Below are 13,253 nucleotides of genomic sequence, written 5' to 3'. Positions count from 1 at the left end.
TTAGTGGAATTCCTAAAAAAAATCGGGAATTTTGGGGCGAAATATGAGGATTTTGGGAAAAATCGGGAGCGGAAACGGTGAAAAAATCGGTTAAAATGGAGCGATTTGGGGTGGAATTCTGAGGCTTCACATAGGATCAGGTTTTCTGTATTGCACACTGTTACATTTAGGGATTTTAGCGGAATTCCCAAAAAATTTCCAAAAAAATTGGGAATTTTGGGGCGAAATATGAGGAATTTGGGAAAAATCGGGAGCGAAAACGGTGAAATCCGGAGCGAAATCGGCTGATTTTTGGCTGAGATAGGAGGGATTTTGGGGTGGGAATTGGTTTTTCTCCAACTGGTTCCAGATTATATTTATAGATTTTAATGAAATTCCAAAAAAAATTCCCCAAAAAATCGGGAATTTTGGGGTGAAATCTGCAGATTTTGGGCAAAATGGGCTGAAGTTTGGGGGGATTTGGGGTGGGATCAGGTTCCCAAACCCCCCGAGCGGCGGCTACGGCCAGCAGGGACACTACGGAGCCGCCTCCTGTGAGTCGCAGTCCCAAAAAAAACGGGAATTTTGGGGTGAAATATGCGGATTTTGGGAAAAATCGGGAGCGAAAACGGCGAAATCCGGAGCGAAATCGGCTGATTTTTGGCTGAGATAGGAGGGATTTGGGGTGGAATTCTGAGATTTTAGATGGGATCAGTTTTTCTGCATTCCACACTAAATTATGTTCAGGGATTTTAGTGAAATTCCCAAAAAAATCGGGAATTTTGGGGTGAAATCCGCGGATTTTGGGCAAAATGGGCTGAAGTTTGGGGGGATTTGGGAGGATTTGGGGTGGGATCAGGTTCCCAAACCCCCCGAGCGGCGGCTACGGGCAGCAGGGACACTACGGAGCCGCCTCCTGTGAGTCGCACTCCCAAAAAAATCGGGAGTTTTGGGGCGAAATACGCGGATTTTGGGAAAAATCGGGAGCGAAAACGGTGAAAAAATGGGTTAAAATGGAGCGATTTGGGGTGGAATTCTGAGGCTTCACGTGGGATCAGGTTTTCTGTATTGCACACTGTTACATTTAGGGATTTTAGTGGAATTCCCAAAAAATTTCCAAAAAAATTGGGAATTTTGGGGCGAAATATGAGGAATTTGGGAAAAATCGGGAGCGGAAACGGCGAAATCCGGAGCGAAATCGGCACAATTGGGGAATTCCAGGGTTTGGGATAGAAACAATGGTCCTACAACTGGTTCCAAATTATATCCAGGGATCTGAGTCATGTTCCCAAAAAAAATCGGGAATTTTGGGGTGAAATCCGCGGATTTTGGGCAAAATGGGCTGAAGTTTGGGGGGATTTGGGAGGATTTGGGGTGGGATCAGGTTCCCAAAGCCCCCGAGCGGCGGCTACGGGCAGCAGGGACACTACGGAGCCGCCTCCTGTGAGTCGCATTCCCAAAAAAAACGGGAATTTTGGGGCGAAATACGCGGATTTTGGGAAAAATCGGGAGCGAAAACGGCGAAATCCGGAGCGAAATCGGATGATTTTTGGCTGAGATAGGAGGGATTTTGGGGTGGAATTCTGAGATTTTAGATGGGATCAGTTTTTCTGCATTCCACACTAAATTATGTTCAGGGATTTTAGTGGAATTCCCAAAAAAATCGGGAATTTTGGGGCGAAATATGAGGAATTTGGGAAAAATCAGGAGCGAAAACGGTGAAATCCGGAGCGAAATCGGCTGATTTTTGGCTGAAATGGGAGGGATTTGGGGTGGGAATTAGTTTTTCTCCAACTGGTTCCAAATTATATCCACAAATTTTAGTGAAATTCCAAAAAAATTCCCCAAAAAATCGGGAATTTTGGGGCGAAATCTGCGGATTTTGGGAAAAATCGGGAGCGGAAACGGCGAAATCTGGAGCGAAATCGGCTGATTTTTGGCTGAGATAGGAGGGATTTTGGGTGGAATTCTGAGATTTTAGATGGGATCAGTTTTTCTGCATTCCACACTAAGTTATATTCAGGGATTTTAGTGGAATTCCCAAAAAAATTGCGAATTTTGGGGCGAAATACGCGGATTTTGGGAAAAATCGGGAGCGAAAACGGTGAAATCCGGAGCGAAATCGGCTGATTTTGGGCTGAGATAGGAGGGATTTTGGGGTGGGAATTGGTTTTTCTCCAACTGGTTCCAAATTATATTTACGGATTTTAATGAAATTCCCAAAAAATTCCCCAAAAAATCGGGAATTTTGGGGTGAAATCCGCAGATTTTGGGCAAAATGGGCTGAAGTTTGGGGGGATTTGGGAGGATTTGGGGTGGGATCAGGTTCCCAAACCCCCCGAGCGGCGGCTACGGCCAGCAGGGACACTACGGAGCCGCCTCCTGTGAGTCGCATTCCCAAAAAAATCGGGAATTTTGGGGCGAAATACGCGGATTTTGGGAAAAATCGGGAGCGGAAACGGCGAAATCCGGAGCGAAATCGGCTGATTTTTGGCTGAGATTTTCGGCGTTTGGGGTGGAATTCTGAGGGTTCACGTGGGATCAGGTTTTCTGCATTCCACACTAAGTTATATCCAGGGATTTTAGTGGAATTCCCAAAAAAATCGGGAATTTTGGGGCGAAATATGAGGATTTTGGGCAAAATCCGGAGCGAAAACGGTGAAAAAATCAGTTGAAATATGGGAATTTGGGGTCAATTTTTGGGATTTGGGATAGTAAAAAACTGCTCCTTGATTTTTCCCAAATTATATCTGGGGATCTGAGACACATTCCCAAAAAAATTTAGGAATTTTGGGTTGAAATACGCGGATTTTGGGCAAAATCGGGAGCAAAACCAGCAAAAACCGGAGCAAAATCAGCTGATTTTCGGCTGAAATGGGAGGGATTTGGGGTGGAATTTTGGGATTTTGGATGGGAACAATCGTCCTACAACTGGTTCCAAATTATACCCAGGGATCTGAGGCACATTCCCAAAAAGATTCCCAAAAATTTGGGAATTTTGGGGTAAAATACGCGGGTTTTGGGCAAAATTTGTGGAATTTCTTACAAAATCTTCTGGAATTTGGAACAGAATTTGTGGTATTTGGTGCAAAAATCCCTGGAATTTAGGGTGGAATCCATGGAATTTTTGGGCTGAATCCCTGGAATTTGGGGCAAAATCCGTGGAATTTGGGTCAGAATCTGGAATTTGGGATAAGATCCCAAAGATTTGGGTCTGAAACTCCTGGATTTTCCCCCGATTTTTCCTCAATTTTGTGCCGATTTCTCTCAAATTTCGCCGGATTTTTCCATATTTTTTCTGTGATTTTTCCCAAAATTCCCCAAAATTTGGGAATTCCGGCGATCCCGATGTTTTTCCCATTTTTCCACCCAACAGCTATAAAGGATTTGGGGTGGAACTGGGGCAAAATCCCTCAGATTTGGGTCTGAAACCCCCGATTTTTCCCATATTTTCCCCCAATTTTTTGCGTATTTTTCCCAAAATTCCCCAGAATTACAGAATTTTGGCGATCCCGACGTTTTTCCCGATTTTCCAGCCAACACCTATGGGCAGGATGGGGGATTTGGGGTGGAATTGAGACAGATTTCCCTGGAATTTGGGGCAAAATCCCTCAAATTTGGATCTGAAACTCCTGATTTTTCCTGTATTTTCCCCCAATTTTTTGCGTATTTTTCCCAAAATTCCCCAAAATTCTGGAATTTTGGTGATCCCGATGTTTTTCCCGTTTTTCAAGGCACCAGCTACAGGAAGAAGGGCAGATTTGGGGCAGAACTGGGGCAAAATCCCTCAGATTTGGGTCTGAAACCCCCGATTTTTGCCGTATTTTCACCCAATTTTTTGTGGATTTTTCCCAAAATTTCCCAAAATTCTGGTGATCCCAATGTTTTTCCCGTTTTTTCCAGCCAACAGCTGCAGGAAGGGCAGATTTGGGGTAGAATTTGGGCAAAATCCCTCAGATTTGGGTCTAAAACCCCCGATTTTCCCCATATTTTCCCCAATTTTTTTGCGATTTTTCCCAAAATCCCGGAATTCCGGCGATCCCGATGTTTTTCCCGTTTTTCCAGCCAACAGCTACGGGCAGGAGGGTGGACTTGGGGTGTAACTGAGACAGATTTCCCTGGAATTTGGGGCAAAATCCCTCAGACTTGGGTCTAAAACCCCCGATTTTTCCCATATTTTCCCCCAATTTTTTACGGATTTTCCCCAAATTTCCCCAAAATTTGGGAATTTCGGTGATCCCGATGTTTTTCCTGTTTTTCCAGCCAACAGCTACGGGAAGAAGGGCAGATTTGGGGTAGAATTTGGGCAAAATCCCTCAGATTTGGGTCTAAAACCCCCGATTTTTCCCATATTTTCCCCAATTTTTTGTGGATTTTTCCCAAATTTCCCCCGATTTTTCCCGGAATTCCAATAATCCAGATGTTTTTTCCCGTTTTTCCAGCCAACAGCTACGGGCAGGATGGGGGATTTGGGGCAAAATTGGGGCAAAATCCCTCATATTTGGCTCTAAAACCCCCAATTTTTTCCATATTTTCCCCAATTTTTTGCGATTTTCCCCAAAATTTCCCAAAATTTGGGAATTTTGGTAATCCCGATGTTTTTTCCCGTTTTTCCAGCCAACAGCTGCAGGAAGGGCAGATTTGGGGTAGAATTTGGGCAAAATCCCTCAGATTTGGGTCTAAAACCCCCGATTTTTCCCATATTTTCCCCAATTTTTTGCGGATTTTTCCCAAATTCCCCCCGATTTTTCCTGGAATTCCGGCGATCCCGATATTTTTTCCCGTTTTTCCAGCAACAGCTATGGGCAGGAGGGTGGATTGTGGGCAGAACTGGGGCAAAATCCCTCAGATTTGGGTCTGAAACAGCTGATTTTTCCCATATTTTCACCCAATTTTTTGTGGATTTTCCCCAAATTTCCCCCGATTTTTCCCGGAATTCCCATAATCCCGATGTTTTTCCCGTTTTTCCAGCCAACAGCTACGGGCAGGAGGGCGGCTCGCTGAGCTCGGGCGGGTACCAGGAGCCCGGCGGCGGCTACGGAGCCGCGGCGCCGACCGAGCGCAGCCGCGGGCGCGGCGCCTTCGGCACCCGCGGCGGCTTCGAGCGCGGCGCCCGCGGCACCCGCGGCACCCGCGGCGGCACCATGGGGTGAGTGAGGGGGAAAATGGGGTGAGAAACGGGGAAATTGGGAAAAAATGAGAGAAAATGGGGAAAGAATGAGAGAAAATGGGGGAAAATGGGGAAAGAATGAGAGAAAATGGGGAAAGAATGAGAGAAAATGGGGAAATGGCAACCGGCGCCTTCGGCACCCGCGGCGGCGCCATGGGGTGAGTGAGGGGGAAAACGGGGTGAGAAACGGGGAAAACGGGAAAAAATGGGGGAAAATGAGAGAAAATGGGGAAAGAATGAGAGAAAATGGGGGAAAATGGGGAGAAAATGGGGAAAAATGGGGAGAAAATGGGGAAATGGCAACCGGCGCCTTCGGCGCCCGCGGCGGCGCCATGGGGTGAGTGAGGGGGAAAACGGGGTGAAAAATGGGGAAAACGGGAAAAAATGGGGAGAAATGGGGAAAAAATGGGGAAAAATGAGAGAAAATGGGGGAAAATGGGGAAAGAATGAGAGAAAATGGCGGAAAAATGGGAACAAAATGGGGAAATGGCAACCGGTGCCCGCGGCGGCGCCATGGGGTGAGTGAGGGGGAAAACGGGGTGAGAAACGGGGAAATTGGGAAAAAATGGGGAGAAATGGGGGAAAAATGGGGGAAAAATGGGAACAAAATGGGGAAAAATGAGAGAAAATGGGAAAAAATGGGGAGAAAATGAGAGAAAATGGGGAAAAATGGGGGAAAATGAGAGAAAATGGCGGAAAAATGGGGAAATGGCAACCGGCGCCTTCGGCACCCGCGGCGGCGCCATGGGGTGAGTGAGGGGGAAAACGGGGTGAAAAATGGGGAAAATGGGAAAAAATGGGGAGAAATGGGGGAAAAATGGGGGAAAAATGGGAACAAAATGGGGAAAAATGAGAGAAAATGGGGAAAGAATGAGAGAAAATGGGGGAAAATTGGGAACAAAATGGCGGAAAAATGGGAACAAAATGGGGAAATGGCAACCGGCGCCTTCGGCGCCCGCGGCGGCGCCATGGGGTGAGTGAGGGGGAAAATGGGGTGAGAAACGGGGAAAACGGGAAAAAATGGGGAGAAATGGGGGAAAAATGGGAGAAAATGGGAACAAAATGGGGAAAAATGAGAGAAAATGGGGAAAGAATGAGAGAAAATGGGGAAAAATGGGAACAAAATGGGGGAAAAATGGAGAAATAGCAACCGGCGCCTTCAGCAACTGCGGCGGCGCCATGGGGTGAGTGAGGGGGAAAACGGGGTGAAAAATTGGGAAAATGGGAAAAAATGGGGAAAAATGAGAGAAAATGGGGAAAAAATGAGAGAAAATGAGAGAAAATGGGGAAAGAATGAGAGAAAATGGGGGAAAAATGAGAGAAAATGGGGGAAAATGGGGAAAGAATGAGAGAAAATGGGGAAAAATGGGGGAAAAATGGGAACAAAATGGGGGAAAAATGGAGAAATGGCAACCGGCACCTTCGGCAACTGCGGCGGTGCCATGGGGTGAGTGAGGGGGAAAATGGGGTGAAAAATGGGAAAATTGGGAAAAAATGGGGAAAAAATGGGGAAAAATGGGGAGAAAATGAAAGAAAATGGGGAGAAAATGAGAGAAAATGGGGAAAGAATGAGAGAAAATGGGAACAAAATGGGGGAAAAATGGGGAAATGGCGCCTTCGGCACCCGTGGCGGCGCCATGGGGTGAGTGAGGGGGAAAACGGGGTGAGAAATGGGGAAAACGGGAAAAAATGGGAGAAATGAGAGAAAATGGGGAGAAAATGGGGAAAAAATGAGAGAAAATGGGGAAAGAATGAGAGAAAATGGGGAAAAATGGGAACAAAATGGGGGAAAAATGGAGAAATGGCAACCGGCGCCTTCGGCACCCGCGGCGGCGCCATGGGGTGAGTGAGGGCGAAAATGGGGTGAAAAATGGGGAAATTGGGAAAAAATGGGGAGAAAATGGGGAAAAGTGGGGGAAAAATGGGAACAAAATGGGGAAAGAATGAGAGAAAATGGGGAAAAAATGGGGAGAAAATGGGGAAAAAATGGGGGAAAAATGAGAGAAAATGGGGAAAAAATGGGGAAAAATGGGGAAATGGCAACCGGCGCCTTCGGCACCCGCGGCGGCGCCATGGAGTGAGTGAGGGGGAAAACGGGGTGAGAAACGGGGAAAATGGGAAAAAATGGGGAGAAATGAGAGAAAATGGGGAAAAATGGGGAGAAAATGAGAGAAAATGGGGAAAAAATGAGAGAAAATGGGGAAAAATGGGGAAAAATGAGAGAAAATGGGGAAAAATGAGAGAAAATGGGGAGAAAATGGGGAGAAAATGAGAGAAAGTGGGGGAAAAATGGGGGAAAAATGAGAGAAAATGGGGAAAGAATGAGAGAAAATGGGGGAAAAATGGGAACAAAATGGGGAAATGGCGGCTTCGGCACCCGCAGCGGCGCCATGGGGTGAGTGAGGGGGAAAATAGGGGTGAGAAACGGGGAAAACGGGAAAAAATGGGAGAAAATGGGGAAAGAATGAGAGAAAATGAGAGAAAATGGGGAAAGAATGAGAGAAAAGGTGGGAAAAATGAGAGAAAAGGGGGGAAAAATGGGAAAAAAATCAAAGAAATTGGGAAAAAAATGGGAAAAAATGGGGAAATGGCAACCGCAGCAGTGCCATGGGCTGAGTGCAGGGGGAAATGGGGAAAAATGGGAAAAATGAGGAGAAACGGGGAAAGAATGAAAGAAAATAGGGAAAAACTTGGGAAAAATCAGAAAAAATGAGAAGGAATTGGGAAAAAAATAAAATGGGGAGAAAAGAAAGAAAAATTTGGGTTAAATCGTAGGGAAATGGGGAAAAATTTGGGTTAAATTGGGGAAAATAGTAGGAAAAAGAAGGGAAATGGGGAAAATTTGGGAGAAAATGGGGGAAAATGAGAAAAAAATGGGAGAAAAAAGGAGAAAATTGTAGGAAAATGAGAAAAGTGGAGGTTTGGGGGGAAAAATGGGGGAACGGTCAAAAAACGAGATTTTGGGAAAGGAAAATGGGGAAAAAATGGGGTTTGGTTGGAAAAAATGAAATTTTGGGTGAAAAAGAGGTAAAAAAAGGTAAAAAAAATGGAAAAAAAAATGGGTTTATTAAAAAAAGGTGGAAAATGTTCCCAAGGTCACCTGCAGCCTCTGGTCCCGGCAGGGGGAAAATATGGAGAAAAAAAGTGGATTTTGGGCAAAATAATGAGAGAAAAAATTGAATTTTTAAGGAAAAACAACTTAAAAATGGTTTAAAAAAAAAAAAAAGGAATTTTGGGAGGAATTTTGTGGGGAAAAGGTGGATTGAGAAGGAAAAAATGATTAAAAAAGGTGAATTTTGGGATTAAGATGATGGAAAAATGAAAAATAAAAATTTTTCAAGGGGAAAAGATGGAAAAAATTCCAATGGAAAAAAAAATGGAATTTTGAGGGGATAAAGGTGATAAAAAAGGTGGAATTTAGGGGGGAAAAATATGGAAAAATTTAGAGGAGAATGGTGGAATTTAGGGAAAAAATATTGGGGGAAAAAAAGGTAAAAAATGGAAAAGTAAAAAAGGTGCGTTTTGAGGTCACTGCAGAGAAAAATGGGTCAAAAATGGTAAAAAATGGTGAAAAAAAAGTGGATTTTGAGGGTAAATCCACTGGAAAGGAAATTTTGGTGTCCCGGTGCTTGGAAATGGTGAAAAAAGGTGGAAAATTTTTTTAAAAAAGAGTCAAAAAGCAGAAAAAATGGTTAAAAAGGAGAAAAAAATGGTTGGAAATTGAAAAACAAAGGTTGGAAATTGAGAAAAAAGGAAAAAATGGTTTAAAAATGATAAAAAAGTGAAAGAAAAAGGGGGAAAATACAAAAAATGGTTAAAAAGGAGCAAAAAATGGTTGGAAATTTATAAAAAAACTGTTGGAAATTGAAAAAAAAAGGAAAAATAGAAAAAATGGGAAAATGGTTTAAAAATTATTTAAAAAAGCAAAAGAAAAAGGGAGAAATGGTAAAAAAAAATTAGGGAAATGGTAAAAAATAGCAAATATAATTGAAAAGTGTAAAAAATGGGAGGAAAATGGTGGAAAATGGTAAAAAAATTGGTTTGGAGTGGTTAAAAATAGCAAAAAAAATTGGGGGAAAAAGGAGAAAATGGTAAAAAGTTGAAGTGGTTAAAAATAGCAAAAAATATAAAATATGAGGAAAAAAGGAAATAATGGTAAAAAATTGGTTTGGAGTGGTTAAAAATAACAAAAGTGGAAAAAAAAGAGGAGAAAAAGGTTTAAAAAAAGGATTTTAAGTGGTTAAATATAGTAAAAAATGTAAAAAATTAAGGTTTGGTCAAAAAGGAAAAGAAAAATGGTGGAAAAAAGGGAAAATTCAGGGAGAAAATGAGGAAAAATGGTAAAAAAAGGGAAAAAGAATTGAAAAATTTAGAAATTGGTGAAAAATTGGTTTATAAAGGAAAAACGTGGCAAACGTGAAAACGGTGAAAAATGGGAAAGGTTCAAAAAAAGTAAAAAAAAAAAAAGGTTAAAAATTGCCAAAAATGGGCAAAAAAAAGAGGTAAAAATAAGATTTAAAAAGAGAAAAAATGGGTTTAAAAACAAAAAAAAAAAAGGTAAAAAGAAAAGGTTGAATAATTGAAATAAAAATTGTCCCGGGGGCGTTTCTGCCGCTGGATTTTGGGTGGAAAAATGGGAATTTTGGGCCATTCCAGGTGAGTATTTTGGGGGGAATTTTGGGGATTTTTGTTGTTCCTGTCTGACCAACCTCTGCCTTTTGTGTGCTGCAGGTGTGAAAAAAAAGCAGCGAAAATTCAAAATCCGCCGCTGTTTTGGGTTCAAAAAAGGCAGAAAAGGGCAAAAAAAAAAAAAAGGAAAAAAAAAGAAAAAAAAATTGGATTTTTGAGGCGCTCGGGGAGAAAAGGGGGAGATCCAGGAAAGGGGAAAAAAAGGGAAAAAAATGGGATTTTTATTCAATTTTGGGCTCGATCCCAACGCTGCGGCAGCCGGGAGGAAAAAGCGACGGCGGCGAGGGAAAAAGGCCCAAAAAAGCCCAAAAAATTGACCAAAAATCGGCAAAAAAAGCCCAAAAAAGTGTCCAAAAAACTCCCAAAATATCAGCAGAAAATGATAAAAATAATCCTGGAATACTGACAAAAAAAATAAATAAAGTGTCAAAAAGTTGTCCAAAAAACCACAAAAAATTTGTGAAAAAAGCCCATAAATTTGTAAAAAAGAAGACAAAAAAAAAATTCAAAAATCTCTAAAAATGTCGTCAAAAATAAAATGTCCAAAAAATTGACAAAAAATCGGCCAAAAAAGCCCAAAAATTAAAAAAAAAGTGTCCAGAAAAATCCCAAAATATCATCAAAAAATGATTTTAAAACAATCCTGAAATATTGACAAAAAAATTTTAAAAACCACAAAAAAATTGTCAAAAAAGCCCCAAAAATTCTCCAAAAAAAATCGACAAAAAAAAAGCACCAAAAAATTCTCAGAAAACTCCAAAAAATCATCAAAAAATAAAACAACGTGTCCAAAAAAATTGTCAAAAAAATCCCCCCAAAAATGCTTAAGATATCGAAAAAATATCTTAAAAATTACCCAAAAAAACCCCAAAATATCGTCAAAAAATTGTAAAAAAATTGTCCAAAAATCCCCAAAATTCCTTTAAAAAAAAACACAAAAAATTGTCCTAAAAATTGCTTTAAAATCTCAAGAAATCGTCAAAAAATGACCAAAAAATCATCACAAAAATCCCAGAAACTCTTAAAAAAACTCAACAAAAATAATTGAGAAAAATCCTAAAAAATCCCAAAAATCTTCAATGAAATTCAAAAAAATTGTCCAAAAAATTGTAAAAAAATCACAAAAAATTGTCCCAAAAATCTTTAAAAATGGTCAGAAATGCCCCAAAAAATACTTTAAAATCATCAAAGAAATCCCAAAAAATCATTGCAAAAATCCTGCAAAATCATCACAAAAATCCCCAAAAATTGACCAAAAAAATTTCCCAAAAAGTCCCAAAAAAATTTGTAAAAAATCATCACAAAAATCCCAAAAAATTGAGAAAAAAATCCCAAAAAATCATCACTAAAATCCCAAAAAGTAAAATTTTTTCACAAAAATCCCAAAAAATTGACAAAAACATCCCGAAAAAAATCATCACAAAAATCCCAAGAAAACAGCAAAAATTTGTCCAAAAAATCCCAGAAAATTGAGAAAAACATCCCGAAAAATCATCACAAAAATCAGAAAAAGCAGTAAAAAATTATCACAAAAATCCCAAAAAATTGACAAAAAAAAAAATCTGAAAAATCATCCAAAAAAGCCCCAAAAATTCATAAAAAATCCCAAAAAAATCATCACAAAAATACCAAAAAATTGCAAAAAATTGCAAAAAATTGCCCAAAAAAATCCTTAAAAATTCATCCAAAAATCATCCAAAAAAAAAAAAAAAAAAAAGCCCCAAAAATTGGATTTTCCGCCCCAAATTTTGGATTTCCTCGTTCCCGGCTTTGCGGCAGGGCTGCCAAAATTCCTGATTTTCTTCTAATTTATCTCCTCAGCGGTGGTGAGCGTGGTGGCTTCAATAAATTTGGTGGTAAGTCCCAAAATTCGAGGTTTTCACCCCAAAAAAAAACAAAAAAAAAAAATGTATAATTTTGATTTTTTTTTTTCCCCCCATTTTTCCCGGGCGGGAGAAATTTGGGGGAAAAATCCCCTCAAAAAAGAGAAAAAAAAATGAAATTTTAGGTGGAAAAAAACTGCAAAAAAATGGAATAAAAAAGGTGTTTTTTGGTTCAAAATTCAGGTGGAAAAAAATGGTGATTTTTGAAGAGGGGATTGGGGGAAAAAAAGGTGATTTTTGGTGAAATGGTTGCATGTGTGGTGAAAAATTCCAAGTTTTGGTATTTTGGGGGAAAAACCCCAAAAATGAGGATTTTGGTGGAAGCGCCGGTGACCATGAGGGTTTTGGTGGTTTTTTTTTTTTGGTGGAAAAATGGAAAATTTGCCCCAAAAATTGGGGTGAGGTCGGAGCTGCAGTGGACCCAAAACCGAAAGGAAAAATGGAAAAAAAAATGAAATTTTGGGGAGGTTTGGGTGGAAAAATGGAAAAAAAATGAGGGGGAAAATGGAAAAAATTGAGTGGAAAATGAGGAATAAAATGGAAAAAAATATGAAAAAAAAAAAGGAAAAATGAGGGGGAAAATATGGAAAAAATGAGGGGAAAATATGAAAAATAATGAAAAAATGAGGGGAAAATATGAAAAATAATTGAAAAAATGAGAAAAAAAATATGGGAAAAAATGGAAAAATGAGGGGGAAATATGAAAAAAGGAAAAAATGAGGGGAAAATATGAAAAAATGGGAAAAAATGAAGGGGAAAATATGAAAAAAAAAGGAAAAAATAAGGGGAAAATATGAAAAATAATTGAAAAAATAAGAAAAAAAAATGGGAAAAATTGAGTGGAAAATGTAAAAAAAATGGTAAAAATGAGGGAAAAATATGAAAACAAAAATGGAAAAAAATAAGAGAAAATGGGAAAAAATGGAAAAAATGAGGGGAAAATGTGAAAAAAAAAATGAGGGGAAAAATAACAAAAATTGAAAATAATGTGGAAAAAAATAGAAAAAATAAGGGAAAAAAGGAGAAGAAATGAAGGAAAAATGGAAGAAAAATGAGGGGAAAATGCAGAAAAAATAGAAAAAAAATGAGAGAAATACAGAAAAAATGATGAGAAAAATACAGAAAAATAGGAAAAAAGGGAAAAATATATCGAAAAATGAGAAAATAATTTGGAAAATTGAGTTGGAAATGAGGTGGAAAATACGGAAAAAATCAGGGGAAAATGGAAAAAAAATTGAAACAGTGAAAAGTGAGAAAAAAATTAAGGGAAAATATGAAAAAATTGAATAAAAATAGGGGAAAATGAAGAAAAAAGGAAAAATATTACAGATAAATACAGAAAAATTAGGGGGAAAAAAAGGGAAAATTGAGTGAAAAATAAGGGGAAAATGAATTAAAGAGGAGGAAAAAAATGTAGAAAATGAGTGAAAAAATATGGAAAATGGTGCGAAAAATTTGGAGAAAAATGAGGTAAAATTGGGGGGGAAATGGTAAAAAATGGAGTGGAAAATACGGAAAAAAATGAGGGATAA

At 39.6% G+C, this 13,253-nt stretch overlaps 1 protein-coding gene across 1 annotated transcript in view; it reads left to right on the top strand.

Moving 5' to 3' along the window:
- LOC110481840 (RNA-binding protein FUS-like) overlaps window positions 1–13,253 on the top strand; it is a 33,313-nt gene that overhangs the window by 2,811 nt on the left and 17,249 nt on the right. The window contains exons 2-3 of the mRNA XM_077789543.1: window positions 4,951–5,128; window positions 11,660–11,694. Of these exons, the coding sequence (XP_077645669.1) occupies window positions 4,951–5,128; window positions 11,660–11,694 (213 nt within the window). The remainder of the gene's footprint in view (window positions 1–4,950; window positions 5,129–11,659; window positions 11,695–13,253) is intronic.

Source organism: Lonchura striata, chromosome 35 (genome assembly GCF_046129695.1).
Source record: "Lonchura striata isolate bLonStr1 chromosome 35, bLonStr1.mat, whole genome shotgun sequence".
Lineage (NCBI taxonomy): Eukaryota > Metazoa > Chordata > Aves > Passeriformes > Estrildidae > Lonchura > Lonchura striata.
This window is presented reverse-complemented; position numbering and strand designations above follow the sequence as displayed.